The sequence below is a fragment of the Strongylocentrotus purpuratus genome, unplaced genomic scaffold (assembly GCF_000002235.5).
Source record: "Strongylocentrotus purpuratus isolate Spur 01 unplaced genomic scaffold, Spur_5.0 spur5_scaffold_4, whole genome shotgun sequence".
Classification (NCBI taxonomy): domain Eukaryota; kingdom Metazoa; phylum Echinodermata; class Echinoidea; order Camarodonta; family Strongylocentrotidae; genus Strongylocentrotus; species Strongylocentrotus purpuratus.
This window is the reverse complement of record NW_022145610.1, coordinates 22,319,704-22,347,621: the sequence shown is the minus strand read 5'-3', so window position 1 is coordinate 22,347,621 and position 27,918 is coordinate 22,319,704. Positions and strand designations below refer to the sequence as shown.

At 37.9% G+C, this 27,918-nt stretch overlaps 1 protein-coding gene across 3 annotated transcripts; it reads right to left on the bottom strand.

The window, feature by feature from the left end:
• Positions 1-629: 629 nt before the first annotated feature.
• LOC585021 (WD repeat-containing protein 31) lies at positions 630-27,918 on the bottom strand. Of its 3 annotated transcripts, none has more exons than XM_011672043.2 (10): positions 27,881-27,918; positions 26,904-27,048; positions 24,785-24,905; positions 16,403-16,477; positions 6,127-6,280; positions 5,089-5,263; positions 4,088-4,229; positions 3,472-3,634; positions 2,702-2,771; positions 630-1,728 (listed from the first exon to the last, which is right to left on the bottom strand). In XM_011672043.2, exons 2-10 carry the CDS (start codon positions 26,957-26,959, stop codon positions 1,632-1,634), a joined length of 1,053 nt encoding a protein of 350 aa, XP_011670345.2. In that variant the 5' UTR covers positions 26,960-27,048; positions 27,881-27,918; the 3' UTR covers positions 630-1,631. The 3 variants fall into 3 exon arrangements, with proteins under 3 accessions (XP_011670345.2, XP_011670347.2, XP_011670346.2); XM_011672045.2 differs by lacking the exon at positions 27,881-27,918 and adding an exon at positions 27,400-27,736; XM_011672044.2 differs by lacking the exon at positions 27,881-27,918 and adding an exon at positions 27,439-27,736.

Here is a 27,918-nt window from a genome sequence, read left to right as displayed (position 1 = left end):
AGAACACATTTTTCATCCCCCCCCCCAAAAAAAAAAATACCATTCACACTAAAGCACTTGAATACATGTTTTTAACAATAGTATTTACTACATTTTATATTTTAACTAAATTAAATGTAATTGATGTTAAGGCTATCTTTCTATGTGATACATGTACATTTGCATTTTACAATACTATTCACTTTTAAGCATTCACATTTTTATCAAAACTATCTACGATATATTCTGTCTGAATTTAAATGTAATTGATGTTAAGGCTCTCTTTCTATGTGATATTTTGCATTTTACAATACTATTCACTTTTAAGCATTAAAATACATATTTTTATCGAAACTATCTACGATATATTCCGTCTGAATTTAAATGTAATTGATGTTAAGGCTATCTTTCTATGTGATATATTTGCATTTTCCAATACTATTCACTTTTAAACACTTGAATACATGTTTTAAACATTACTATCTACGATATATTCTGTCTGAATTTAAACGTAATTGATGTATTTATGTGATACAATTGCATTTTACAATACTATTCACTTTTAAACACTTCAATACATATTTTTATCAAAACTATGTATGATATATTCGTCTGAAGTTAAATGTAATTGATGTTAAGGCTCTCTTTCCATGTGATACGTTTGCATTTTCCAATACTATTCACTTTAACACTTCAATACATGTTTTAAACATTACTATCCACGATGTATTTTGTCTGAATTTAATGTACCGGCAATTGATTTCAAGGTGATTTTTCTATGTGATACATAGTGAATACAAAGACAGGTGAATTTTACACGCATGTGCATTCTTGTTCGCTTTTCACAAAAATATAGTCACAGGCAAGGATTCTGATTCACAAACATGAAAAAGGCAAACTTCACATCAAGCAATAACAAAAATGTCCTCCTAATGTTCTCTTCTACAACGGCTCAGTTTTATAGAATAACCTTCCTAAGACAATTAGCCAAGTTAAACAACTATATAAGCAATTTTTTTTTGAAAAAAATTCTTATACCAGTACTAAAAATGTCAATGTTTATGCAATATTTGTCCTCCTTCTCTTTATTTTCTTCATCCTCCCTTTTTTGTGAATCTTGATTTTATGTAAATTATGTACCAAAGTTATTATTATTTTGTACAATTTTGTGAGGATCATTTTTAACGAGTCCTTTATGTGCTATTCATGATCCTCCCACTTCAGATATCTCATTCCATATCTTTGTATTGAAGATTTCATAATTTTGTTTTTATGTTGACATGGAAATAAATAAATGGGATGCAAAATTGACTTACAACAGGACCATTATAGCAATATATTACCAATGGCCACAGCTAGTGGCCTTATAGCAGGCAACAGGCAAGGTGTTGCATTCACAACCAGAGTCTGGCCTTCATTAATTCCACAGGTTCATACTGGTGTCACCTATTTCAAATGGAGACATTACAGTAAGTCCCACATGTACATTATCATGTAATTAAACACTCAACTCACATAGTAGTGTATGGATGTGGTGTAGTGCATTCAAGGAGGCAGTGATGTTGTGCAAACCAGGGTGATCGTCAGCAGGCTACTCTCGATAAAATATAGATCAACAGCGACTCTACTTTGAAATAGCGCAAGAAAATGATTCAGTACTGTGCGACAGGCTTCATATCCCACAATCCATTGCAATCCTGACCGATAGATAGAATTTGAACTCCAGTTTCAAAGCTTCCAACACATATGCTGCAAATGAAAAGTAAATAAAACAAAAAAAAATCAAATTAGTATGAGATCTGGGAATGAAGAATTCATCCAGTCCGCACTGTAATTGAATATTTCTTGATTTGACCAATCCCTTGCGGGAACCAATTATTCATTATACTGTATGGAGGCGGGATTCGATCTCTTGCGAACAAATGTAACATGCGACCTAAATCACCGCCTTAGACAGCTCAGCCATCCTGTCCGTGATGCTATCCTTTGCAGCTATTTCGTGTCTACATATAGTATTTAGCTCTATGATTGCGCCATAGCTTTGTCACGCAACCCAGAGGATTCAGGTTGCTTTAGCTATGTGGCAAAAACCTAAATCTAGATCTACCAGTAGAGTTTGGGTGGTAAGTTATGAATTTTATTTACAAGATTGACAAAACTTTGCCCTTCTTTTAAAAAACATAACACATAATTGTATGTAAGACATGTATTATTCTAGACAGTTACCGGGGTATTTTAAAATGTCCATCACCTTTCATTGTTGTCCCATATGTAAAAATTTGTGCCGTGTTTCATGTTTTTGAGTTGTAATTTTTTATTTTTTTTACTCTTTCGCCGCATACGCCGCACCCCGACTTTTTAATATTTTCTCTTCCAAAAATACTGCGGCCTTTACGCCGGCAAATACGGTACAAAAACTGTATAAAAATTAGAAGTTTTTAACCCTTTCGCGGCAATCATTCTAGATTTTGCGGTTTGGCTCAATAAGTTTTGACGCAGAGCCCTATGGCAGATCATTTGTATGAGTAGAAAGGGCAAACATTTCTGCACACACTGCATCCATTTTTGTTGCAGGTATTTGTTTGATGCTAGGAATTAAAAAAAAGAGGAAAATAAGCTTTAAAATCATTAAATTGGCAACATGTTGAGAGATTCAAAATCACTGATTTTTATTGAAATTTGAATTTTCTTTTCTTTTTAAGGCCAAGAGAAATGATCTCACCTTCCGTCTGTATTAGCAGTAATTGATGTGAGCTGTTTGGATCCTGACAATGACACAGTACATAGACAATCTGTAATACAAGACAAAAAGGGAAGAGGGAGGTAAAAGCATTTTAAAGAGGAGAGACGGCCATAGATAAAGAGAATGGGATATGGACACGAAGAGAGAGAGAGAGAGAGAGAGAGAGAGAGAAAGAAAGAGGGAAAGAGGGAAAACATGAGATAAAATCACAATAAAACACTTTCTTGCAACCAATGAAATTCATGATAATTCTTTGAACTTGACAAACAATTTCATCCCAAAATTTCGTTTTTTTTCTTCACCAAAGTATCTCGGTTGCCAATTTCTTTAAAAATTGTTTGTAGATCTTTTTTTGGTGATTTTTTAAGTTTTTTTTTTTTGGGGGGGGGGGGGGTGGGTGGGAATAGGGTAGTCTGTAAGCACAGACCCTATTTGACATTTCAATGCAAATCCATAAAGCCTTGAGCTTAGCCTTACTGTGTCATGCAGTCTCTGGTGAGCAGCTACAGCATTGGACCTTTGGACCGCAGTAGAATCTGTAGTCTACATGTTAAAGTCTCACAGTACAGTCACTCTGTTATGCATTATGACTGAATGCCTGCCCTTCCCCCCCCCCCCCCCCCCCCCCCCCCCCCCCCAAAAAAAAAAAAAAAAAAAAAAAAATAGTTTTTTATTATAAAAAAAAAAATTATATAAAAAAAAAAATTGCTTGACTGAAATTTCTAAAAAAACCAAAAAACATTGCGTACCTCCTGATGATTGGTCCCAGAGCTTGACAGTCTGATCATGAGAACATGTGAGAAACATGGGACTGGAATTGCTTTGTGCATGAAGGAAGCAGCAACCACTGGCAGTCTGGCTGTGACCTTTGAACTCTCGAAGGGGATCTCTCAAGCTCCTCAAGTCCCATATCTGGAATATAATATGGACACGACATGATGACAGTCAAGACATTAATAACAGTCTTTCATATTCAAGAGTTAAGAGTCGTACTTTTCGATGCTCACAACCCTGTCTACTGAAGCCATTGCTGCGAGAAAGGCAGTACCGGTACACATAGTTTCTATCTAAACTCGCATCACGTTTTAAATTCAATTCAAATACAAGAGAGTGGTACTTACCGATGTTTCACAAGCTTGTCCACTGAAGCCATTGCTGCGAGGAAGGCAGTAGGTCCCATCTGACCTCCAAAGACATCACATCTAAATTGCATTCAAATACAAGAGAGTGGTACTTACCGATGCTTCACAACCTTGTCCACTTTAATAAGCCATTGCTGCAAGAAAGGCAGTAGTTCCGATCTGAACTAACATCATATCACGTCTAAATTTCATTCAAATACAAGAGAGTGGTACATGTACTTACCGATGCTTCACAACCTTGTCCACTGAAGCCATTGCTGCAAGAAAGGCAGTAGGTCCCATCTGACCTGACATCACAACATGTCTGTATATAGCTCTTCTTGTTGGATACACTACTCTCTTCCAGTGTCCTTGTGTCCCATATTCTAAAATCAAGCACAATAAAAAATATACATCAAAAGCAGTATTAAACAAGACTCTATAACCAACTGACTAGCGGTGCACAGGTAGAGTTATGGACTCATCAAAAATCTGTCTGAATATATTTAGGCATTAATCAACGATTCAATCTCAACCAGCCCAGATGTATCTATACATAACGTCTGATAATTAGCATTATCACTGATTGAGAAATTGTATTCTTACACAATTTACTTCAAGAAAGAGTGTCAGAAAACAACAGAAAAGCATGATGTCAAAACCCTTCAAGTCATTGACAGAAAGCCAATTAATATGGTTATAAGTTTTAGGTTTCAAAGCTTGATGGTGTTATAGCGGAAAGATGTGCTTTTGTGATACTGACAGCCCTCTGTCCTGAAATCTCTGTGCTCCAACACTTGGATCATGATCTAGGAGGGGGAGGGGGGGGGGGGTGGGGTTGGATGTCTCACTGAGGATTGTACTATGGACCTTAGAAACCTTAGGATTTTTTTCATCCCCAGGCGGGTAATTCTTGTATAACATTTATAAGGTTGTCAAAAACAGAAGAAAAAAAAGGAAAAAAGGGTATGTAATCCGCTGGTGATAAGAAGATACAGTCAAACCTGTCTACAGCGACCACCCAAGGGAAACACAAAAAGTGGCCTTTGTAGACAGGTTCCCTTAGCACATGATTCAATGAGAAACTATTTTCAAGGGAAACAACAAATGTGGTCTTTGAAGACAGGTGGTCACCAAAGCAGGTTTGACTGTACATGGAAAGGGTAGGAAATTTCATAGCCGCAGACAGGAGCGGAGGGTCTGAAAGGATTTTAAAATCCGATGGAAATTTTCCCCTCTTCTCACCTGATTGACTTGTCTTCGCTGGACTGTATTACCATCTCTGTCCTGGGTATTGTCACCATGTGTGTCACTAGATTGCGTGAGGTTGTGACTTCTTTGATGCACCCACCTGTCTCTGTGTCCCACAGTCTGACCGAGTTATCCCGCCCTCCTGTGCATAACCGTCTTGAAACATCCACTGTACAATACCAGATTTTTTTTATTTAAAGGGGTAAAAATTGAGAAATTAGACTCCCTACACAAGAAACCACACAAATAGTTTTTTATTTGCCTAACTAGGCAATTTGAGATTTTCACCACTCGCCCTTACCCTGAATGGACAGGAACCCATATTTAGTTGCCCTAATTGATTCCAAATACAGTCAAACCTGTCTATAGCGACCATCCAAGGGAAACACAAAAAGTGGTCTTTGTAGACAGGTTCCTTTAGTACATGTTTCAATGAGAAACCATTTTCAAGAGGAAAAAAATGTGGTCTTTGTAGGAAAGGTAGTCACTAAAGCAGGTTTGACTGTACATCAATGAAGGTGGTCAGCAAGGCCATTTGAAATATAAACCCCTCAAAACAATTCTGCAATTCAAGTTTGAGCATTTATATCTCTCTTGTTACTGTCTTATCATACTTCATAAATAATAATAATAATAATAGTGGGTTCTTGTATAGCGCTCATGTCAGTCAGATTTGACCTTCCTGGCGCTCCTGATTATTACTCTGGCTTTAGCACGGCTGCCATACGGCGCTCTAGCATTTCAAGGAATAAATTCCTACCAGGTACCCATTTACTTCATTAAAAAGGCTGTTTATTCCCCTTTATAATGATGGCCTATTTGTAATAAATATGTAATCATGGAACGTGCTGTACACCTAAAAATGGGGCCAAGTCAAAAATGAAATGTTACAAAATACGTTGTTATTGTCAATCAGGAATTCTTCATTTGCTTGGAGGATGGAATGTGTTTTGAAGGAATAAGGATGCATTTTGAAACATTTTACTTTTGACTTGGCCTCATATTCAGTCGTGTTGCATATAATATTCATACCTGAAGCAAGTCCATTGACCACTAGATTATGGCCGACAAAAGTAAGAATGGCCTCGTTGACTGTGGTGCCTGCAGCTCCCTCTCTTGTCCACATCTTGGCAGTCTTGTCCCTTGATCCACTGAACACACGATCCAAAGCCTGAGAATAGGCAACCTTTAAGAACAGAAGAGAGAAGGTCAAAAGTAGCTTAAAAGTAATATATGGTATTTGGTATGGGGTCATGAATTTTGTTCAAATGAACATATTGGAAGCATATGCGATTTTACACTATTCAATGATCGTTGTAGCGGTTGAAATCAAGTCTAAAGTGATGAAATTGTAATTAATAAACTCCTTATGTTGTATAGCTCCCTCTCAAGACTGATATTACCAAAGCTTTAAAACAACGTTTCATGACTACAATTGACCGATTTGCAATTATTGGAAATTGTATCTATCAGAGCTGCATACTCTGAGATTTTCATGGTCGCAGCTACCATGGAAGGGTCAATGTCGCTATTCATAAGGACCGCTATTCATAAGGTCCGCTATTCATAAGGTCCACTATTCATAAGGACCGCTATTCATAAGGTCCGCTTTTCATAATTGGAGAAAAGGGTCATTATTCATAAGGGTCATTATTCAGAAGGACCGCTATTCATATTCAAAGAAGAGGGTCGGTATTCATAATAGGAGAAGAGGGTCGCTATTCATAATACGACATGAGGGTCGCTATTCATAAGGGTCCCTATTCATAATATTACAAAAGGGTCGGTATTCATAACACAGAAAGAGGGTCGCTATTCATAATACGAAATGAGGGTCGCTATTCATAAGGGTCATTATTCATAAGGGTCATTATTCATAATCAATGAAAAGGGTCGCTATTCATAATAGGAGAAGAGGGTCGCTATTCATAATACGACGTGAGGATCGCTATTCATAATAGGAGAAGAGGGTTGCTATTCATAATAGGAGAAGAGGGTCGCTATTCATAATACGACATGAGGGTCGCTATTCATAATAGGAGAAGAGGGTCGCTATTCATAATAGGAGAAGAGGGTCGCTGTTCATAATAGGAGAAGAGGGTCGCTATTCATAATAGGAGAAGAGGGTCGCTATTCATAATAGGAAATGAGGGTCGCTATTCATAATACGACATGAGGGTCGCTATTCATAATAGGAGAAGAGGGTCGCTATTCATAATACGAAATGAGGTTCGCTATTCATAATAGGAGTAGGGGGTCGCTATTCATAATACGAAATGAGGGTCGCTATTCATAATGGGAGAAGAGGGTCGCTATTCATAATAGGAGTAGAGGGTTGCTATTCATAATACAAAATGAGGGTCGCTATTCATAATAAGAAATGAGGGTCGCTATTCATAATAGGAGAAGAGGGTCGCTATTCATAAAAGAGTAGAGGGTTGCTATTCATAATACAAAATGAGGGTCGCTATTCATAATAAGAAATGAGGGTCGCTATTCATAATAGGAGAAGAGGGTCGCTATTCATAAAAGAGTAGAGGGTTGCTATTCATAATACAAAATGAGGGTCGCTATTCATAATAAGAAATGAGGGTCGCTATTCATAATAGGAGAAGAGGGTCGCTATTCATAAAAGAGTTGAGGGTTGCTATTCATAATACCCCCCCCCCCTATTCGCCGCGCAAAAAAAGAGGGAAAAAGAAGAGAAGAAAAAAAAGGAGAAGCAAAAGAAAGGAGAAGAAAAAGAAAAGAGAAGAGAAGAGACAAGAAAGAAGAGAAAAGAAACACAGAGAGAGGGTAAAAGGAAAGCCCCCCCCCCCCTCCCTCCCACTCCGGGGTCGGAGGGACCGAATTCGTGTTCCCAAAATCTCCGGTAAAGGAGTACTTTTCACGCAACAAAGTCCGGCCCGTAATACACACAAATCTGGCCCGTACTGACTTTACACACCGGAGATAGAGGGATGCTTTCAAAGAGAGGGAAATGCGTACGCGTACTCTAGATAACACTGAGTGGGGGGGGGGGGGGGGGGGGGGGGGAAGTCGGGTGAAAAAGGTGGAAAGACAAGGAAATGGCGCTTAGTGACAGTAACTTTCGAGCCACGGAATCAAAGTTAAACGTTAAAAAAGCCCCTGCGATGCAAAGTCAATTTTGTAATTAACGGTAGGGGGGCCGCTTCTCTTATTTTGCCCTTCATTTGGCTTCAGCTCATATAAACTCGCTTGAGCTTGTATTTGAGCTCATGTTGGTAGTAATCATGGACAGGGGCGGCAATCCTGGGCCCGATAGGAGGACACGTCCCCCATGAAATTTAGAAATATAGCTAGAAAGATATATAGCATTCAACATTGCAAAGTTTTGCTTGGTCGCTACGCCCCCTCGCCCAATAACACAAAACTATGTATGATATGACACTCGGCCCACGCTCCCGGCCGTGATTTATCCATGGTTGTTGCAATAATTTTTATTATTTACTATTTCTACTAACATTATTGTGTGCTATCACAATCATGATTGTTTCATTTTCCCTTTAAAGCAGGCGCGTAGCCAGAGTCGAGAATGGAACAACGAATCGTCTTCTTTCTCTAATAATTTCATTAAACTATGAAAGGTCAAAGCTTCCGCGCTTTGCGCGGGAGGGGGTGGGGGAACTCAAATCAGACAAAGAAAAAGGGTCGAGAATGGTACAACTAATCGTCTTCTTTCTCTAATAATTTCATTAAACTATGAAAGGTCAAAGCTTACCCGCTTTGCGCAAGAGGGGATGGGGGTGGGAACTGAATTCAGAGAAGGATTAATAATCAAGAATGGTACAATAAATCGTCTTCTTTTTATAATAATTAATGAAAGTTCAAAGCTTTCGCGCGTAATGGGTGTGGGGGGGGGGGGAACAGCGAGCTGCCCGAATATGAATTTTTGATATCTTTTCTCGTTTATCTTGGTGATAAATAACACTTTCACAAAATACATATTATGCTCAAATTTTTGCTCGCTCGTTTCGCTCACTAGCCGAATTGTGAACTAGAAAAATCCCTTTTCGGGCAAGAGGCTTTAGCCCCCACCCCCACCCCCCCCCCCCCCCGATGAAAATGTCAAAAAAAAATGTATATCTTAAAAACGGGGAATGTTTATATCGGACAAGAGACGTTAAGTGAGCTTGCCCCCCTTTCCAAAATTGTGCCTGCTTGTAGGTACCGGTATTGTGCTTCTTATATGACCTTGTCAGTATTGGTATGTTGAGTTGAAAAAATGGTCTGCGCATTTTTCAAATTTCCGTTCCCCCCCTATTGGAAAATTCTTGATCCGCGACCCTCATTTCGTATTATGAATAGCGAACCTCTTCTCCTATTATGAATAGCGACCCTCTTCTCCTATTATGAATAGCGACCCTCTTCTCCTATTATGAATTGAATAGCAACCCTCTTCTCCTATTATGAATAGCGACCCCCTTCTCCTATTATGAATAGCGACCCTCTTCTCCTATTATGAATAGCGACCCTCTTCTCCTATTATGAATAGCGACCCTCTTCTCCTATTATGAATAGCGACCCTCTTCTCCTATTATGAATAGCGACCCTCTTCTCCTATTATGAATAGCGACCCTCTTCTCCTATTATGAATAGCGACCCTCTTCTCCTATTATGAATAGCGACCCTCTTCTCCTATTATGAATAGCGACCCTCTTCTCCTATTATGAATAGCGACCCCCTTCTCCTATTATGAATAGCGACCCTCTTCTCCTATTATGAAAAGCGAACCTCATTTCGTATTATGAATAGCGACCCTCTTCCCGTGTTATGAATAGCGACCCTTATAAGTAATGAACCTTGTTTCGTATTATGAATAGCGACCCTCTTCTCCTATTATGAATAGCGACCCTCATTTCGTATTATGAATAGCGGTCCTTATGATTAATGACCCTTAATATGAATTATGAATAGCGACCCTCATCTCACGTTATGAATAGCGGTCCTTATGATTAACGAACCTTATTTCTTTATGAATAGCGACCCTCTTCTCCTATTATGAATAGCGACCCCCTTCTCCTATTATGAATAGCGACCCTCTTCTCCTATTATGAATAGCGAACCTCATTTCGTATTATGAATAGCGACCCTCTTCCCGTGTTATGAATAGCGACCCTTATAAGTAATGAACCTTGTTTCGTATTATGAATAGCAACCCTCTTCTCCTATTATGAATAGCGACCCTCATTTCGTATTATGAATAGCGGTCCTTATGATTAATGACCCTTAATATGAATTATGAATAGCGACCCTCATCTCACGTTATGAATAGCGGTCCTTATGATTAACGAACTTTATTTCTTTATGAATAGCGACCCTCTTCTCCTATTATGAATAGCGACCCTCTTCTCCTATTATGAATTGAATAGCAACCCTCTTCTCCTATTATGAATAGCGACCCCCTTCTCCTATTATGAATAGCGACCCTCTTCTCCTATTATGAATAGCGACCCTCTTCTCCTATTATGAATAGCGACCCTCTTCTCCTATTATGAATAGCGACCCTCTTCTCCTATTATGAATAGCGACCCTCTTCTCCTATTATGAATAGCGACCCTCTTCTCCTATTATGAATAGCGACCCTCTTCTCCTATTATGAATAGCGACCCTCTTCTCCTATTATGAATAGCGACCCTCTTCTCCTATTATGAATAGCGACCCTCTTCTCCTATTATGAATAGCGACCCTCTTCTCCTATTATGAATAGCGATCCTCATTTCGTATTATGAATAGCGACCCTCTTCTCCTATTATGTATAGCGACCCTCTTCTCCTATTATGAATAGCGACCCCCTTCTCCTATTATGAATAGCGGCCCTCTTCTCCTATTATGAATAGCGACCCTCTTCTCCTATTATGAATAGCGACCCTCTTCTCCTATTATGAATAGCGACCCTCTTCTCCTATTATGAATAGCGACCCTCTTCTCCTATTATGAATAGCGACCCTCTTCTCCTATTATGAATAGCGACCCCCTTCTCCTATTATGAATAGCGACCCTCTTCTCCTATTATGAAAAGCGAACCTCATTTCGTATTATGAATAGCGACCCTCTTCCCGTGTTATGAATAGCGACCCTTATAAGTAATGAACCTTGTTTCGTATTATGAATAGCGACCCTCTTCTCCTATTATGAATAGCGACCCTCATTTCGTATTATGAATAGCGGTCCTAATGATTAATGACCCTTAATATGAATTATGAATAGCGACCCTCATCTCACGTTATGAATAGCGGTCCTTATGATTAACGAACCTTATTTCTTTATGAATAGCGACCCTCTTCTCCTATTATGAATAGCGACCCCCTTCTCCTATTATGAATAGCGACCCTCTTCTCCTATTATGAATAGCGACCCCCTTCTCCTATTATGAATAGCGACCCTCTTCTCCTATTATGAATAGCGACCCTCTTCTCCTATTATGAATAGCGACCCTCTTCTCCTATTATGAATAGCGACCCTCTTCTCCTATTATGAATAGCGACCCTCTTCTCCTATTATGAATAGCGACCCTCTTCTCCTATTATGAATAGCGACCCTCTTCTCCTATTATGAATAGCGACCCTCTTCTCCTATTATGAATAGCGACCCTCTTCTCCTATTATGAATAGCGACCCTCTTCTCCTATTATGAATAGCGACCCTCATTTCGTATTATGAATAGCGACCCTCTTCTCCTATTATGTATAGCGACCCTCTTCTCCTATTATGAATAGCGACCCCCTTCTCCTATTATGAATAGCGACCCTCTTCTCCTATTATGAAAAGCGAACCTCATTTCGTATTATGAATAGCGACCCTCTTCCCGTGTTATGAATAGCGACCCTTATAAGTAATGAACCTTGTTTCGTATTATGAATAGCGACCCTCTTCTCCTATTATGAATAGCGACCCTCATTTCGTATTATGAATAGCGGTCCTTATGATTAATGACCCTTAATATGAATTATGAATAGCGACCCTCATCTCACGTTATGAATAGCGGTCCTTATGATTAACGAACCTTATTTCTTTATGAATAGCGACCCTCTTCTCCTATTATGAATAGCGACCCCCTTCTCCTATTATGAATAGCGACCCTCTTCTCCTATTATGAATAGCGAACCTCATTTCGTATTATGAATAGCGACCCTCTTCCCGTGTTATGAATAGCGACCCTTATAAGTAATGAACCTTGTTTCGTATTATGAATAGCGACCCTCTTCTCCTATTATGAATAGCGACCCTCATTTCGTATTATGAATAGCGGTCCTTATGATTAATGACCCTTAATATGAATTATGAATAGCGACCCTCATCTCACGTTATGAATAGCGGTCCTTATGATTAACGAACTTTATTTCTTTATGAATAGCGACCCTCTTCTCCTATTATGAATAGCGACCCTCTTCTCCTATTATGAATTGAATAGCAACCCTCTTCTCCTATTATGAATAGCGACCCCCTTCTCCTATTATGAATAGCGGCCCTCTTCTCCTATTATGAATAGCGACCCTCTTCTCCTATTATGAATAGCGACCCTCTTCTCCTATTATGAATAGCGACCCTCTTCTCCTATTATGAATAGCGACCCTCTTCTCCTATTATGAATAGCGACCCTCTTCTCCTATTATGAATAGCGACCCCCTTCTCCTATTATGAATAGCGACCCTCTTCTCCTATTATGAAAAGCGAACCTCATTTCGTATTATGAATAGCGACCCTCTTCCCGTGTTATGAATAGCGACCCTTATAAGTAATGAACCTTGTTTCGTATTATGAATAGCGACCCTCTTCTCCTATTATGAATAGCGACCCTCATTTCGTATTATGAATAGCGGTCCTTATGATTAATGACCCTTAATATGAATTATGAATAGCGACCCTCATCTCACGTTATGAATAGCGGTCCTTATGATTAACGAACCTTATTTCTTTATGAATAGCGACCCTCTTCTCCTATTATGAATAGCGACCCCCTTCTCCTATTATGAATAGCGACCCTCTTCTCCTATTATGAATAGCGACCCCCTTCTCCTATTATGAATAGCGACCCTCTTCTCCTATTATGAATAGCGACCCTCTTCTCCTATTATGAATAGCGACCCTCTTCTCCTATTATGAATAGCGACCCTCTTCTCCTATTATGAATAGCGACCCTCTTCTCCTATTATGAATAGCGACCCTCTTCTCCTATTATGAATAGCGACCCTCTTCTCCTATTATGAATAGCGACCCTCTTCTCCTATTATGAATAGCGACCCTCTTCTCCTATTATGAATAGCGACCCTCTTCTCCTATTATGAATAGCGACCCTCTTCTCCTATTATGAATAGCGACCCTCTTCTCCTATTATGAATAGCGACCCTCTTCTCCTATTATGAATAGCGACCCTCTTCTCCTATTATGAATAGCGACCCTCTTCTCCTATTATGAATAGCGATCCTCATTTCGTATTATGAATAGCGACCCTCTTCTCCTATTATGTATAGCGACCCTCTTCTCCTATTATGAATAGCAACCCCCTTCTCCTATTATGAATAGCGGCCCTCTTCTCCTATTATGAATAGCGACCCTCTTCTCCTATTATGAATAGCGACCCTCTTCTCCTATTATGAATAGCGACCCTCTTCTCCTATTATGAATAGCGACCCTCTTCTCCTATTATGAATAGCGACCCTCTTCTCCTATTATGAATAGCGACCCCCTTCTCCTATTATGAATAGCGACCCTCTTCTCCTATTATGAAAAGCGAACCTCATTTCGTATTATGAATAGCGACCCTCTTCCCGTGTTATGAATAGCGACCCTTATAAGTAATGAACCTTGTTTCGTATTATGAATAGCGACCCTCTTCTCCTATTATGAATAGCGACCCTCATTTCGTATTATGAATAGCGGTCCTTATGATTAATGACCCTTAATATGAATTATGAATAGCGACCCTCATCTCACGTTATGAATAGCGGTCCTTATGATTAACGAACCTTATTTCTTTATGAATAGCGACCCTCTTCTCCTATTATGAATAGCGACCCCCTTCTCCTATTATGAATAGCGACCCTCTTCTCCTATTATGAATAGCGAACCTCATTTCGTATTATGAATAGCGACCCTCTTCCCGTGTTATGAATAGCGACCCTTATAAGTAATGAACCTTGTTTCGTATTATGAATAGCGACCCTCTTCTCCTATTATGAATAGCGACCCTCTTCTCCTATTATGAATAGCGACCCTCTTCTCCTATTATGAATAGCGACCCTCTTCTCCTATTATGAATAGCGACCCTCTTCTCCTATTATGAATAGCGACCCTCTTCTCCTATTATGAATAGCGACCCTCTTCTCCTATTATGAATAGCGACCCTCTTCTCCTATTATGAATAGCGACCCTCTTCTCCTATTATGAATAGCGACCCTCATTTCGTATTATGAATAGCGACCCTCTTCTCCTATTATGTATAGCGACCCTCTTCTCCTATTATGAATAGCGACCCCCTTCTCCTATTATGAATAGCGACCCTCTTCTCCTATTATGAAAAGCGAACCTCATTTCGTATTATGAATAGCGACCCTCTTCCCGTGTTATGAATAGCGACCCTTATAAGTAATGAACCTTGTTTCGTATTATGAATAGCGACCCTCTTCTCCTATTATGAATAGCGACCCTCATTTCGTATTATGAATAGCGGTCCTTATGATTAATGACCCTTAATATGAATTATGAATAGCGACCCTCATCTCACGTTATGAATAGCGGTCCTTATGATTAACGAACCTTATTTCTTTATGAATAGCGACCCTCTTCTCCTATTATGAATAGCGACCCCCTTCTCCTATTATGAATAGCGACCCTCTTCTCCTATTATGAATAGCGAACCTCATTTCGTATTATGAATAGCGACCCTCTTCCCGTGTTATGAATAGCGACCCTTATAAGTAATGAACCTTGTTTCGTATTATGAATAGCGACCCTCTTCTCCTATTATGAATAGCGACCCTCATTTCGTATTATGAATAGCGGTCCTTATGATTAATGACCCTTAATATGAATTATGAATAGCGACCCTCATCTCACGTTATGAATAGCGACCCTCTTCTCCTATTATGAATTGAATAGCAACCCTCTTCTCCTATTATGAATAGCGACCCCCTTCTCCTATTATGAATAGCGACCCTCTTCTCCTATTATGAATAGCGACCCTCTTCTCCTATTATGAATAGCGACCCTCTTCTCCTATTATGAATTGAATAGCAACCCTCTTCTCCTATTATGAATAGCGACCCCCTTCTCCTATTATGAATAGCAACCCTCTTCTCCTATTATGAATAGCGACCCTCTTCTCCTATTATGAATAGCGACCCTCTTCTCCTATTATGAATAGCGACCCTCTTCTCCTATTATGAATAGCGACCCTCTTCTCCTATTATGAATAGCGACCCTCTTCTCCTATTATGAATAGCGACCCTCTTCTCCTATTATGAATAGCGACCCTCTTCTCCTATTATGAATAGCGACCCTCTTCTCCTATTATGAATAGCGACCCTCTTCTCCTATTATGAATAGCGACCCTCTTCTCCTATTATGAATAGCGACCCTCTTCTCCTATTATGAATAGCGACCCTCTTCTCCTATTATGAATAGCGACCCTCATTTCGTATTATGAATAGCGACCCTCTTCTACTATTATGAATAGCGACCCTCTTCTCATATTATGAATAGCGACCCCCTTCTCCTATTATGAATAGCGACCCTCTTCTCCTATTATGAATAGCGAACCTCATTTCGTATTATGGATAGCGACCCTCTTCCCGTGTTATGAATAGCGACCCTTATAAGTAATGAACCTTGTTTCGTATTATGAATAGCGACCCTCTTCTTCTATTATGAATAGCGACCCTCATTTCGTATTATGAATAGCGGTCCTTATGATTAATGACCCTTAATATGAATTATGAATAGCGACCCTCATCTCACGTTATGAATAGCGGTCCTTATGATTAATGAACCTTATTTCTTTATGAATAGCGACCCTCTTTTGCCATTATGAATAGCGGACCAGGAAGTACGGGAATTTACACGTTATGAATAACGGTCCTTATGAATAGCGGACCTTATGAATAGCGGTCCTTATGAATAGCGAATAGACCCCCCATGGAATGGCCTTATGCGCTATTTGAAATATTTGATTTGATTTTAGAATAATGGATTTTGGAATTATTCAGTAGGGGAGGAAATCCTCTAGTGGTTGAATTTTCCAGCACATCAAAATTTCCACTACCATTTTCAAAGAAAAAAAATATTACCTTAGTCACGTCTCTGCAATGTCCTGTCCATTTCTGCAATACTTTGCCTTCTTGCCATTGGTATGACACAATGGTCTAGTGAAGAAAAGAAAAGAAAAGAGAAGAAAACAATGAAATAAAACCATGCATAATTAACGACGACATCGTCAATACATGAATATGCTGTACATTAAAAAAGCTTAAGAAAATCTAACAAAACAACCATAACATAAATCATCACAAGAAAAAAAAAAACAACCTTGCACCACATCTAACTGACTGATAACATAAAATGCCGGAGAATTTCTTTTGTATCTTTTTTGCTTATAAAATGCATCACTTGAATCAGTGCTGTAACGGTTCCATGACACATGCTCCGCCGACGATTGCTCCGCCGACATTTACTCTGCAAAACGCGACAATTGCTCCGCGACATTTGCTCCTCGACATTTGCTCCGCCGACAATTGCTCCGCCGACATTTGCTCCGCCGACAATTGCTCCGCAAAACGCGACGATTGCTCCGGTGACAAATTCTCCTCGAACGACAGTTGCTCCGCCGACATTTGCTCCGCCGACAATTACTCCGCCGACAATTGCTCCGCAAAAAGCGATAATTGCTCCGGTGACATTTGCTCCGCCGACAATTGCTCCGCCAACAGTTGCTCCGCCGACATTTGCTCCGCCTGAAGCGACACTTGCTCCGGTGACAATGTTGATGATAATGATAATAACTAGATTTGTAATACTTGTTTTGAACAAGTATAGGTGGGCTGGTCTAACTAAAATTTGAGACAAAATAAAGGCAAATTTAAGATAGCTTATTGTCTCAGCTACAACATACTCGAAGTTCAGCATAAACCGAGCTAAAACGACGGAGATATTGCTCGCGAAAGACAGGAATGTAGAATCCAGTTTTGAAAAAAGTCATGTCCCATAGAGAATACACGCAAAAAGTGAAAAATTGATATTCCTCCTTTAATCGCAAAAATACGCCATGATGCTTTTGTCAAAATGAAAAATTGTGAAGACTGCATTCGTAGAAGATTGTCCCAGCTAGAACATATCAAAAATTGAAGACAAAATTGATCAATATTTACAGAGATACAATCAATTTTCAAAAAAAATCAGGATGACGGTAGTGAAGTAAGAGAAAGGACTCAAGAAAAGATGAAAACACAGGTACTGAAAATGTGTGAGATGTCATGGGGCATCGTCTGCTTGTGCAAGTCATGTCCATACTGTGATCTCACACATCTCAGTAGCGTTCGGAGAGCTCTTCCGGTGCTATGCCCATGCTGTATTTAAGCGTTTTGTAATTTATAATAATCGTTACTTCGAATATTTCCAAGCATTGGATTTTGATAACCTTGTCGAATCAAAGTTTCAACTTTGCAATAATAAAATAAATTTAGTTTTTAAAATCAATGAATATCAACTTTAAGATAAATTGCCGTGTGCACGAGCACATGTAATACAGAGCATATATAGGCAAAAACATGATTACACAAAATCCATCACAGCTCTTTGGGATGCACCTAGACCCCCAATTGTTCTTTTATTTTGATTAAATGAGTCGGAGATATGATTTCATTTCTCATTTGGCCATTAAGTACATTTTAACGTCATCATAATGGCCTTGGAAGTCAAAATACGAATTTGCATATTATGACGTCAACATATTTACAGAAAATGATTGTATCTCTGCAAATATTGATCAATTTTCTTCTAAATTTTGATACGTTGTAGCTGAGACAATTCTTCAATATTACCAATATTACCAATTATTTATTCATTTTGATGACGTCATTAGATTGTTTGCTTAATATCCGTCTTATGCCTATGGGAGGTGAATGATACTACATTCCAGTCTAGACTTGTTCATTATGTTGCGTATGTAGTGCGTCGAAATATCAGTTCAATGATTGGTAGGCTCTGCAATCAGGCGAAAATTTGAGCTTGTTTAGTAAATTAATCATATAACAATTGTCTATCGAATTCATGAAGGGGGCGCTATACCACTTTTAATCATTTTCATCGTCATTTAAAACAAATAAATCATCATCATCAATATCTTTATTATCGTATTTATGAATATTATCATTAGATCATCATCGACACACTTTCATGATACAAAAATAGCATACGTATCACCTAATTCGTCAAAGTGACGAATTAAAGTCTAGTTATAATTGTTAATCATATCATTATTATCATCTGTATTATCAGCATATTCTACAATGGCAGTAGTATAGTATATTCATGTAGAAGTAGGCCTAGTAGTAGAGGTATCATTCTGATCCTTATTATCCTGATTATCTTTTGCAATACGTCTATATAGTCGATAAACTCACGACAATTTACAATTGTCATGAATCATTGTCTTTAAGCTTACCATTAAATGCATCTGGTTCGAATTTTGCTCAGGTATTTGGTACGTGATGATTTAAATGGTAGAAATGAACTTGTGACCTATTCATTCTAGTCTTATTCATTTGCATTATGTTTTATTCATTCAAGTTCTAATGTTTCTGACTGTTTTCAAGACAATATTTTTTTTGTCGATCATAGTTCTATGTAGCTTGATATCTCATGGTAATTTTGAGAGAAAAGCAATGCAAGCAATGATTTCTGAATTGCAGCGACAATCGCGTTCGCCTTTGCTGTTCTTCAATAATATTTGACAAGCAGTATTAATTAATTTTTCAAGGACTCATGATAAATTCGTTTAACAGTTGATTACCCTCGGTTGATTCTTTTGTTCGGATTATTTGGCGGGGAAAATGTATTATTGAAAATGTATTAGTGAATGTATTATTATTCTTATTTGTTCATCGTCTCTACGATGCTCTTTGAATCAAAAACAGCTTTTAGTGTAAGGCTTCCTGAAAGAAATTTCAATTGTTGTTAAGAAATTTTTGGTTGCACTCTGTAGATTATGATGATGTGTTTGATCTTTTTTTCAATACAAGATCAAACACATGATGAAAATCTACTGGCTGGATGCCAATAAGTTCTTGACAACAATAACAAAATGTGAGCTAGTGCTATTCGGTGTGGCGTACACATGGCAATCACATGGTAGATAAAATTATGATCATCAGTACTGGGTCAAATAAATTAAAGAGAACTGAATTTGAACCCGGGCCATAGGCTACCCCCTCTCGTTCTCTCTCCCTTTCTCTCTCTCTCTTCATCGCCTTACTTTTCCCTCTCTTACCTCCCTGTGCATTTGTATGCCTCGATAATACAAAAAAGAAACAATAAGATTCTTCTTCTTCCCCTCCTTCTTCCTAGTACATGTAGTAGGAGTAGTACTAGAAGCAGTATCACAATAATAATGACAACAATGATTATTATGGTTGGTGGTGTTACTAATGTTATTTTTGTAATTATTATGTTTGTTATTGTGATTATTATCCTTATCATGATTATTATCGTTAAGATAAGTTATTACTGTAATTATTATAATCATCATTATTGTTATCATTATGATGAATATGAACATGATGATTTTGATGACGATTAGTATAAGTATATAGTATTATTATAATTGTTATCATATCATTAATATCATTTGTATTATCAGCATAATCTACAATGGCAGTAGTGTATTATAGTACATGTAGAATTAGGCCTTATAGTAGAGGTATCATTCTGATCATTATTATTCTGATTATCTTTTGCAATACGCCTAGACGATAAACTCATGATAATTGACAATTGTCATGAATCATTGTCTTTAAGTTTACCATTTAATGCATCTGGTTTGAATTTTGCTCAGGTATTTGGTACTGGATGATTTAAATGGTAGAAACTTGTGTCCTATTCATTCTAGTCTTATTCATTTGCATTATGTTTTATTCATTCAAGTTCTAATGTTTCTGACTGTTTTCAAGACAATATCTTATGTGTCGATCATAATTCTATGTAGCTTGATATCTCACGGTAATTTTGAGAGAAAAGCAAGGCAAGCAATGATTTCTGAATTGTAGCGACTATCGCGTTCGCCTTTGCTGTTCTTCAATAATATTTGACAAGCAGTATTAATTAATTTTTCAAGGACTCATGATAAATTCGTTTAACAGTTGATTACCCTCGGTTGATTCTTTTGTTCGGATTATTTGGCGGGGAAAATGTATTATTGAAAATGTATTAGTGAATGTATTATTATTCTTATTTGTTCATCGTCTCTACGATGCTCTTTGAATCAAAAACAGCTTTTAGTGTTAGGCTTCCTGAAAGAAATTTCAATAGTTGTTAAGAAATTTTTGGTTGCACTCTGTAGATTATGATGATGTGTTTGATCTTTTTTTCAATACAAGATCAAACACATGAAGAAAATCTACTGGCTGGATGCCAATAAGTTCTTGACAACAATAACAAAATGTGAGCTAGTGCTATTCGGTGTGGCATACACATGGCAATCACATGGTAGATAAAATTATGATCATCAGTACTGGGTCAAATAAATTAAAGAGAACTGAATTTGAACCCGGGCCATAGGCGGCTACCCCCTCTCGTTCTCTCTCCCTCTCTCTCTCCCTCTTCGTCGCCTTACTTTTCCCTCTCTTACCTCCCTGTGCATTTGTATGCCTCGATAATACAAAAAATAAACAATAAGATTCTTCCTCTTCCCCTCCTTCTTCCTAGTACATGTAGTAGGAGTACATGTAGTACTAGAAGCAGTATCACAATAATAATGACAACAATGATTATTATGGTTGGTGGTGTTACTAATTTTATTTTTGTAATTATCAGGTGGGCTGTATATCGTACAGACCACCTTATAATTTCGTTAGAATTGCCTTTGTTTATTTATTTATTTATTATCAGGTGGGCTATATATCGTACAGACCACCTTATAATTTCGTTAGATTTGCCTTTATTATCAGGTTGGCTGTATCTTATACAGACCAACTTATAATTTTGTTAAAATCGCCTTTATTATTCTTTATTGTTAGGTGGGCTGTATATCGTACAGATTACCTTATAATTTCGTTAGATTTGCCTTTATTATTTATTTATTTATCAGGTGGGCTGTATATCGTACAGACAACCTTATAATTTCGTTAGAATTACCTTTATTTATTTATCAGGTGGGCTGTATATCGTACAGACCACCTTATAATTTCGTTAGAATTGCCTTTATTTATTATCAGGTGGGCTGTATCTAATACAGACCACCTTATAATTTTGTTAAAATTGCCTTTATTATTAGGTGGGCTGTATCTAATACAGACCTCCTTATAATTTTGTTAAAATTGCCTTTATTATCAGGTGGGCTGTATAGCGTACAGAAGACCTTATAATTTCGTTAGAATTGCCTTTATTATTTATTTTACTTATTTCAAACCACTTTTTTGTAAGCACGATTACTTGAAAATGGCTCAAATTTGGCACACATATATGTATAGGCATATGTAAAAAACACAATTACGTTTTCAACTATGACCTTCACTGATGACGTCATCTAGGCGCCATTTTGTATTTTTTTCTGAAAATCAACTCATGATCATATCTTCATAACCAAAAGCCATTTTTGATTCATATTTATCATGATTAAGGTCAATATTCGTCCGGTCAATATAAGGTCAAAAAAATGCGCGCGTACGCGTACGTCCGCGCGCAAAATTTCAAAATGCAAAAAAAAAACTCAAAATCATTTAGCATACGTTTTAGGCCATTTAAAGCATTTTATAAAATATCTCACACACGCGCATGCGCGCGTTCTGACATTTTGCAAAACAGAATCGCCAAATTTTCTTCGTCATCATATTTAGCACATTTTTTCAAGCATTTTGATACCTTGTTCACCTTTTTCTGACCATTAAAGGTAATACCAATTTTTGGGAAATTTTGAAAATTGGGTGGATAGTGATTCTTTACAATTTTGTTATATTTGGATGCCCCTGTGGATGTATTATAAGCACTAAAAAAATTAGCCCCTAAAACTCTTCTGTTTTCGAGGAAAATTGAATATAAACATTTACCGATGCTCCCGGTAAATTTTGATAAATTTCAAATAGCGCCTATGGCCGTACAATGGTAGCTGCGACCATGAAAATTTCAGAGTATGTAGTTGTGATATATAATTTCCAAACAGGATTAGCTAATCGGTCGATTTCAGTCAATAAACATTGTTTCATAGCTAAATTAATATCTTGACCTTGAGAGGGAGCTATACAACATTAAGAGTTTATTATTTATAATTTCATAACTTTAGACTCGATTTCAACCGCGACAACGATCAATGAATATTGTAGGAACACATATGCTTCCGAAATTGTTAATTTGAACCAAATTCATGACCCCATACCACAACTTTGTAATACCTTTAATAACGGAGTGAGGGTCCGTTTAAGATACATGTCCGTGCGTGCGAGCTCTTGTAATACATAGCATATAAGGGAAAAAATCATGCCCTTACAAAATCCATTGTAGCTCTTTAGAATGTAAGGTGACCCCTATTTTTTCATATGTTGATAGAGTATGAATCGGAGATATGATTTCATGTCTCATTTGACCCTCAATTAACTCACGACGTCATCATAATGGCCTCCGAACTCATAATTTCAATTTGCATATTATGACGTCAGCATTTTTTTTGAAAATTGATTGTATCTCTGTAAATATTGATCAATTTTGTCTTCAATTTTTGATATGTTCTAGCTGGGACAATCTTCTACGAATGCAGTCTTCACAATTTTTCATTTTGACAAAAGCATCATGGCGTATTTTTGCGATTAAAGGAGGAATATCAATTTTTCACTTTTTGCGTGTATTCTCTATGGGACATGACTTTTTTCAAAACTGGATTCTACATTCCCGTCTTTCGCGAGCAATATCTCCGTCGTTTTAGCTCGGTTTATGCTGAACTTCGAGTATGTTGTAGCTGAGACAATAAGCTATCTTAAATTTGCCCTTTATTTTGTCTCAAATTTTAGTTAGACCAGCCCACCTATACTTGTTCAAAACAAGTATTACAAATCTAGTTATTATCATTATCATCAACATTGTCACCGGAGCAAGTGTCGCTTCAGGCGGAGCAAATGTCGGCGGAGCAACTGTTGGCGGAGCAATTGTCGGCGGAGCAAATGTCACCGGAGCAATTATCGCTTTTTGCGGAGCAATTGTCGGCGGAGCAATTGTCGGCGGAGCAAATGTCGGCGGAGCAACTGTCGTTCGAGGAGAATTTGTCACCGGAGCAATCGTCGCGTTTTGCGGAGTAATTGTCGGCGGAGCAAATGTCGGCGGAGCAAATGTCGGCGGAGCATATGTCGGCGGAGCAAATGTCGGCGGAGCAATTGTCGGCGGAGCAAATGTCGAGGAGCAATTGTCGCGTTTTGCGGAGTAAATGTCGGCGGAGCAATCGTCGGCGGAGCATGTGTCGGGTTACTGCTGTAACATCACGGATATCTCCAATTCCGTTTAACCGCCAGTCAAAACCGGACGGTTTTCGGTTAAACGATTTAAAAAAAATTAAAAAAAATAAATAAAAAAAATAAAAAAATAAAAAAATTTAAAAAAAAAGTTTTTTTTAGTTGTTTTTTTGACCGACTGTGAAAAAAACCCACGCGGGAAGGATATTCATTTAAAAGAACATTTAGAAGAATGTGTAAGATCATTAATGTAAATTAAAAACATTAGAGGACCTAGGATAGAACCTTGTGGTACGCCGTGTGTAAAAGTTGGATGAATTATTATTATTATATACTACATATTGAGATCTATTACAAAGATTACTTTCAAACCAAGATGACAGACAAATTGGAGTGTTGTTCTAGTTTCGGAGTGGTGAGTCAACGCACAGATTACTGAGCTGGTAGACATTGCCAGGCATAGTACCAGGTGGAGGGGCATATATAAATCGAAACTTTAAAAAACAAAAAAAAAAATTATAAAAAAAAAAAAAAAAAAAAAAAAAAAAAAAAAAAAAAAAAAAAAAAAAAAACTGGAAAACGAAACCGTCCAATTGAAAACGGAATCCGCCATGGGCGGTCGGATACCGGACGGTTAAACGTTTGACTACAGCACTAACTTGAATTACAGTTTCACCAAGAAGTATTATGGATAACAGAAGAAGAATGCATGCAGAACAGAGTAGATTAGTTATATTTTCATGATATACAAAACGCTATGCATGCCATCAACGTTACACAATTTGATATTTTTAGATATTGTCAGCTGCCCGTAGTTATCGCCATGGACAATTCATCGCTCTAAACAGCCTTCTGGTGGTCAGATAGCAATACGTATCAGGGATCCACACAAACTCTTTCCACAGATGTTGGGGTCTGGAATGGACTTTGGGGGTGCCCTTAGGGCTTGTTCAGTGTAGAGTCCTGTACATGTATATCATTAGCAATCAACTTTTAAAGTATTTTTCTTGGGATCAAACAGACCTGATCTGCTCCAGCCGACAGGAATCCATTGTTGCCAAGGCAACTGACAGACAGGACTGCATCAGTGTGGACTGGATCATAACGTTTCACTTCATCTGATGCTGGCTCCGGAATGGATGACCTAATATGCAATGGTTGGCAAAATGAACAATCGTATCAAATACATATTTGATAAATAAATGTTAAAACTATATACACTTAGCATTTCAATTTGGCAAAATATTGATTCACGTCCAGTATTTCATTGTGTAGTGGACAAAAACCGTTTTTATTATGAATTTCAAAACTTGTATAATAATTATGTAACCACGCCATAAGATAGAGGAAAATTCACTATCGTTCTCTAGTATTTTATAAATGATTACTTTTCTTTAAAACATGTCTTAATTCATTATATATATGCATTAATCATGTAATTGTACTAAAACGGCAATCATGACAATAGCGGTAAACAAGTTCAACCAATCAGCGAAGGCCCTGTTGGGCGTTTCCTCAGATTTGCGTCAGATTTGCCACGCATAGCACCAGTCGCCGTTTTACGTTCAGCCGAGCAACATGTATTTTTGCTCTCTTGTTACATAGGGAATTGAGTGTCTTCACTTTTGCCCTTTTCGACATTTATTTGTAGACTGGGTCTACTGACATCTTTAATTCATTGAAAGACAATTTAATTTCGAACTGGGTTCGATAATCTTCATTTCTGGTGTTTCCTGCTGACGCGTGAACTGTCTTCACGGAACCCCGACCTCGCGGTCGCGGTTCATCGCTGCAGTGCACCACGCCACGTGGCCATCCACGAACATTGGCAGAGTTCCTCGATCTTCAGGCTACCTTCGTGTGACCTTCACGACATCCTAGTTCGGTCACAGACATCACGCGATCTCCGCCACCGTTGAAGACAACTCCGATTCCCTCTCCGAAGTTCTGAGGTACATCTACCCGTAATTAATCCCCTTTAATCTTAAGTATTAATACCACACGTCATATTGCCGACTTACGTACTTTAATCACTTTACTTATAAATAGTCACATGAAGGCAAGATTTTGTGACTGATATCATTAATGCATTTGTATATGCTACCTCATACAAAGGCCTAATTTTTGTACTGGTACACACCGCCTCATAAAAAGGCCTATATACTTATATTTGGCATCGATGCACATCGCCTCATTAAAGGGGCTATACTTTGTAAGTCATTTTTAGGTTCGAAGCCAGGACCATACTACTTGTACTTCGGGGCAGTCTGCCGCAAGACAAGTAGACCACCACTTAAGGTTGTCATTATTGATTGTACACTTGTTACCACTAAATATACAATGGATCATACCATTTAAATAAACCAAAGTTTTCCTCTTCTGATTTCGCAATTCAAATCGATTGAGAAAGTGTTTGGGTGTTTTTGATTGATTGATCCCTTGATTGATTGTCGAGGAAGTTGTTTCCTATGTGGTTCCGCTAAGAGCGTTCCATAAGCAAATTTAACCCCTAACACCAACTCAACAAAATTGTCTTAATTATAGAACAAAACCATTGTAACCCCAATACAATTCTGGATAATTTCACTTGATTTTCTTTTACCTATGGTTCTATAATCTTTTCTTCTTTAAAGATAAAGACCAGTTACGGAATTGCATTGTGAAAGAAACGTTGTGGAATCGATCAGAAAAGGTTGATCATCTAGAATATAAGTATTGGTGTGTACTACTAGGTTCTGGAATCATCAAAATGATAAGAAATTTGGCCCAGTCTTTGTAAAGTTACCAGCACTGTACACAGAAAGATGTATATGGAACTACGCACACATGCCCAACACATGCGTTATATCTATCACGTCCAAATAGATAAACTAATTTACCAAATATATATCAAAACATATTCTTTCACATGATTGGTAAAAAGAGCTTCCATTTCATTTTTTGAGAGGGGGGCGTTTCCAAAACTGGCCTTTACCTTTAAAAATAAAAAAATAAAAAATCTATGACGAGAAGATAGATTTTCTAAACATATCAATATGCAAATTGACATGCACTCTATAAAAATGGATTGCTCTTGCACTTAGTTGCAGACCTGTATCAACATCGCATTCACTTATTTGAGTACAGGAGAAAGGGCACTCACATATATTTCGCAGACTTGGTAGAGTTTGTTTTAGATTTGCTTTGTCTTAATCCCATGGTATTCTCAGCTATATGCAGACTTTAAACACTGGTACAGGTAGCTAGTTGAGAAGACAGAGCTGAGTACACGCACTGCCATTAGTATGCTGAAAATGTAAGGGAAAAAGTGTAACAAAGAGCAAAGAAGTTTTATGAATTTTAAATCCACAAAAAAACAGATGGAAATAGACCTCTAGATTTAACATGAAAAGAACCAACAAGTTAAACCCAATTAGGGCATGGGAATGGCCAAATAACTACCGGTATCTAAAATAATTTAAATAATATATCTAACTGCCTGCTAGCTGATAGTGCTATATAGTGCTATGCCTACGTATGGCTTAATGCTAGGGGGTAGATCTAGAGTAGACACTGTAACTGTATGTCACTTGTGTTACATAAAACTTTTTACTTGCACATCACTGTTTTATTGTAAATTAAATAGAACTTAGATCTACACTTTCTGTTACTAAGTGTTAGTGTTACACTGTCTGCACCTTGACCTTCACCTGCGCTGTCAGTGTCAAGACACAGGGATAATTAGGAACAGCTGCTTCAGGGATTACCACATGATTCAAGATTGTACAAGTTGTAGTGTTTCTCGAACAACACGGCAGGCCAGTATGACACTGAGCCGTGCGTGCTCCACACACACTGCACTCCAGTCCATGAATACGACATGCCAGACGGACAGCTAACAAAAGGTCGCCCGACAGCCCGGGCAAATGTCGAGCCTCTTATTACACGATGCACGCACAATAATGCACAAACCCATTTCAACATGACAAAATACAAATTGTAGGGAAATCGGTTAATCATTAAGACATTCAAGCCAATCGGTGAATAAATGGCATAAATTTTCTTAAACTGATATGAATTCAACCAAAGAAAGTACACATTACACATATTTTACACCCCAAAATAACCATGGATACATACCGCTTCTCAGCAGATTTTTTGGGTTTTCAGATTAGTCT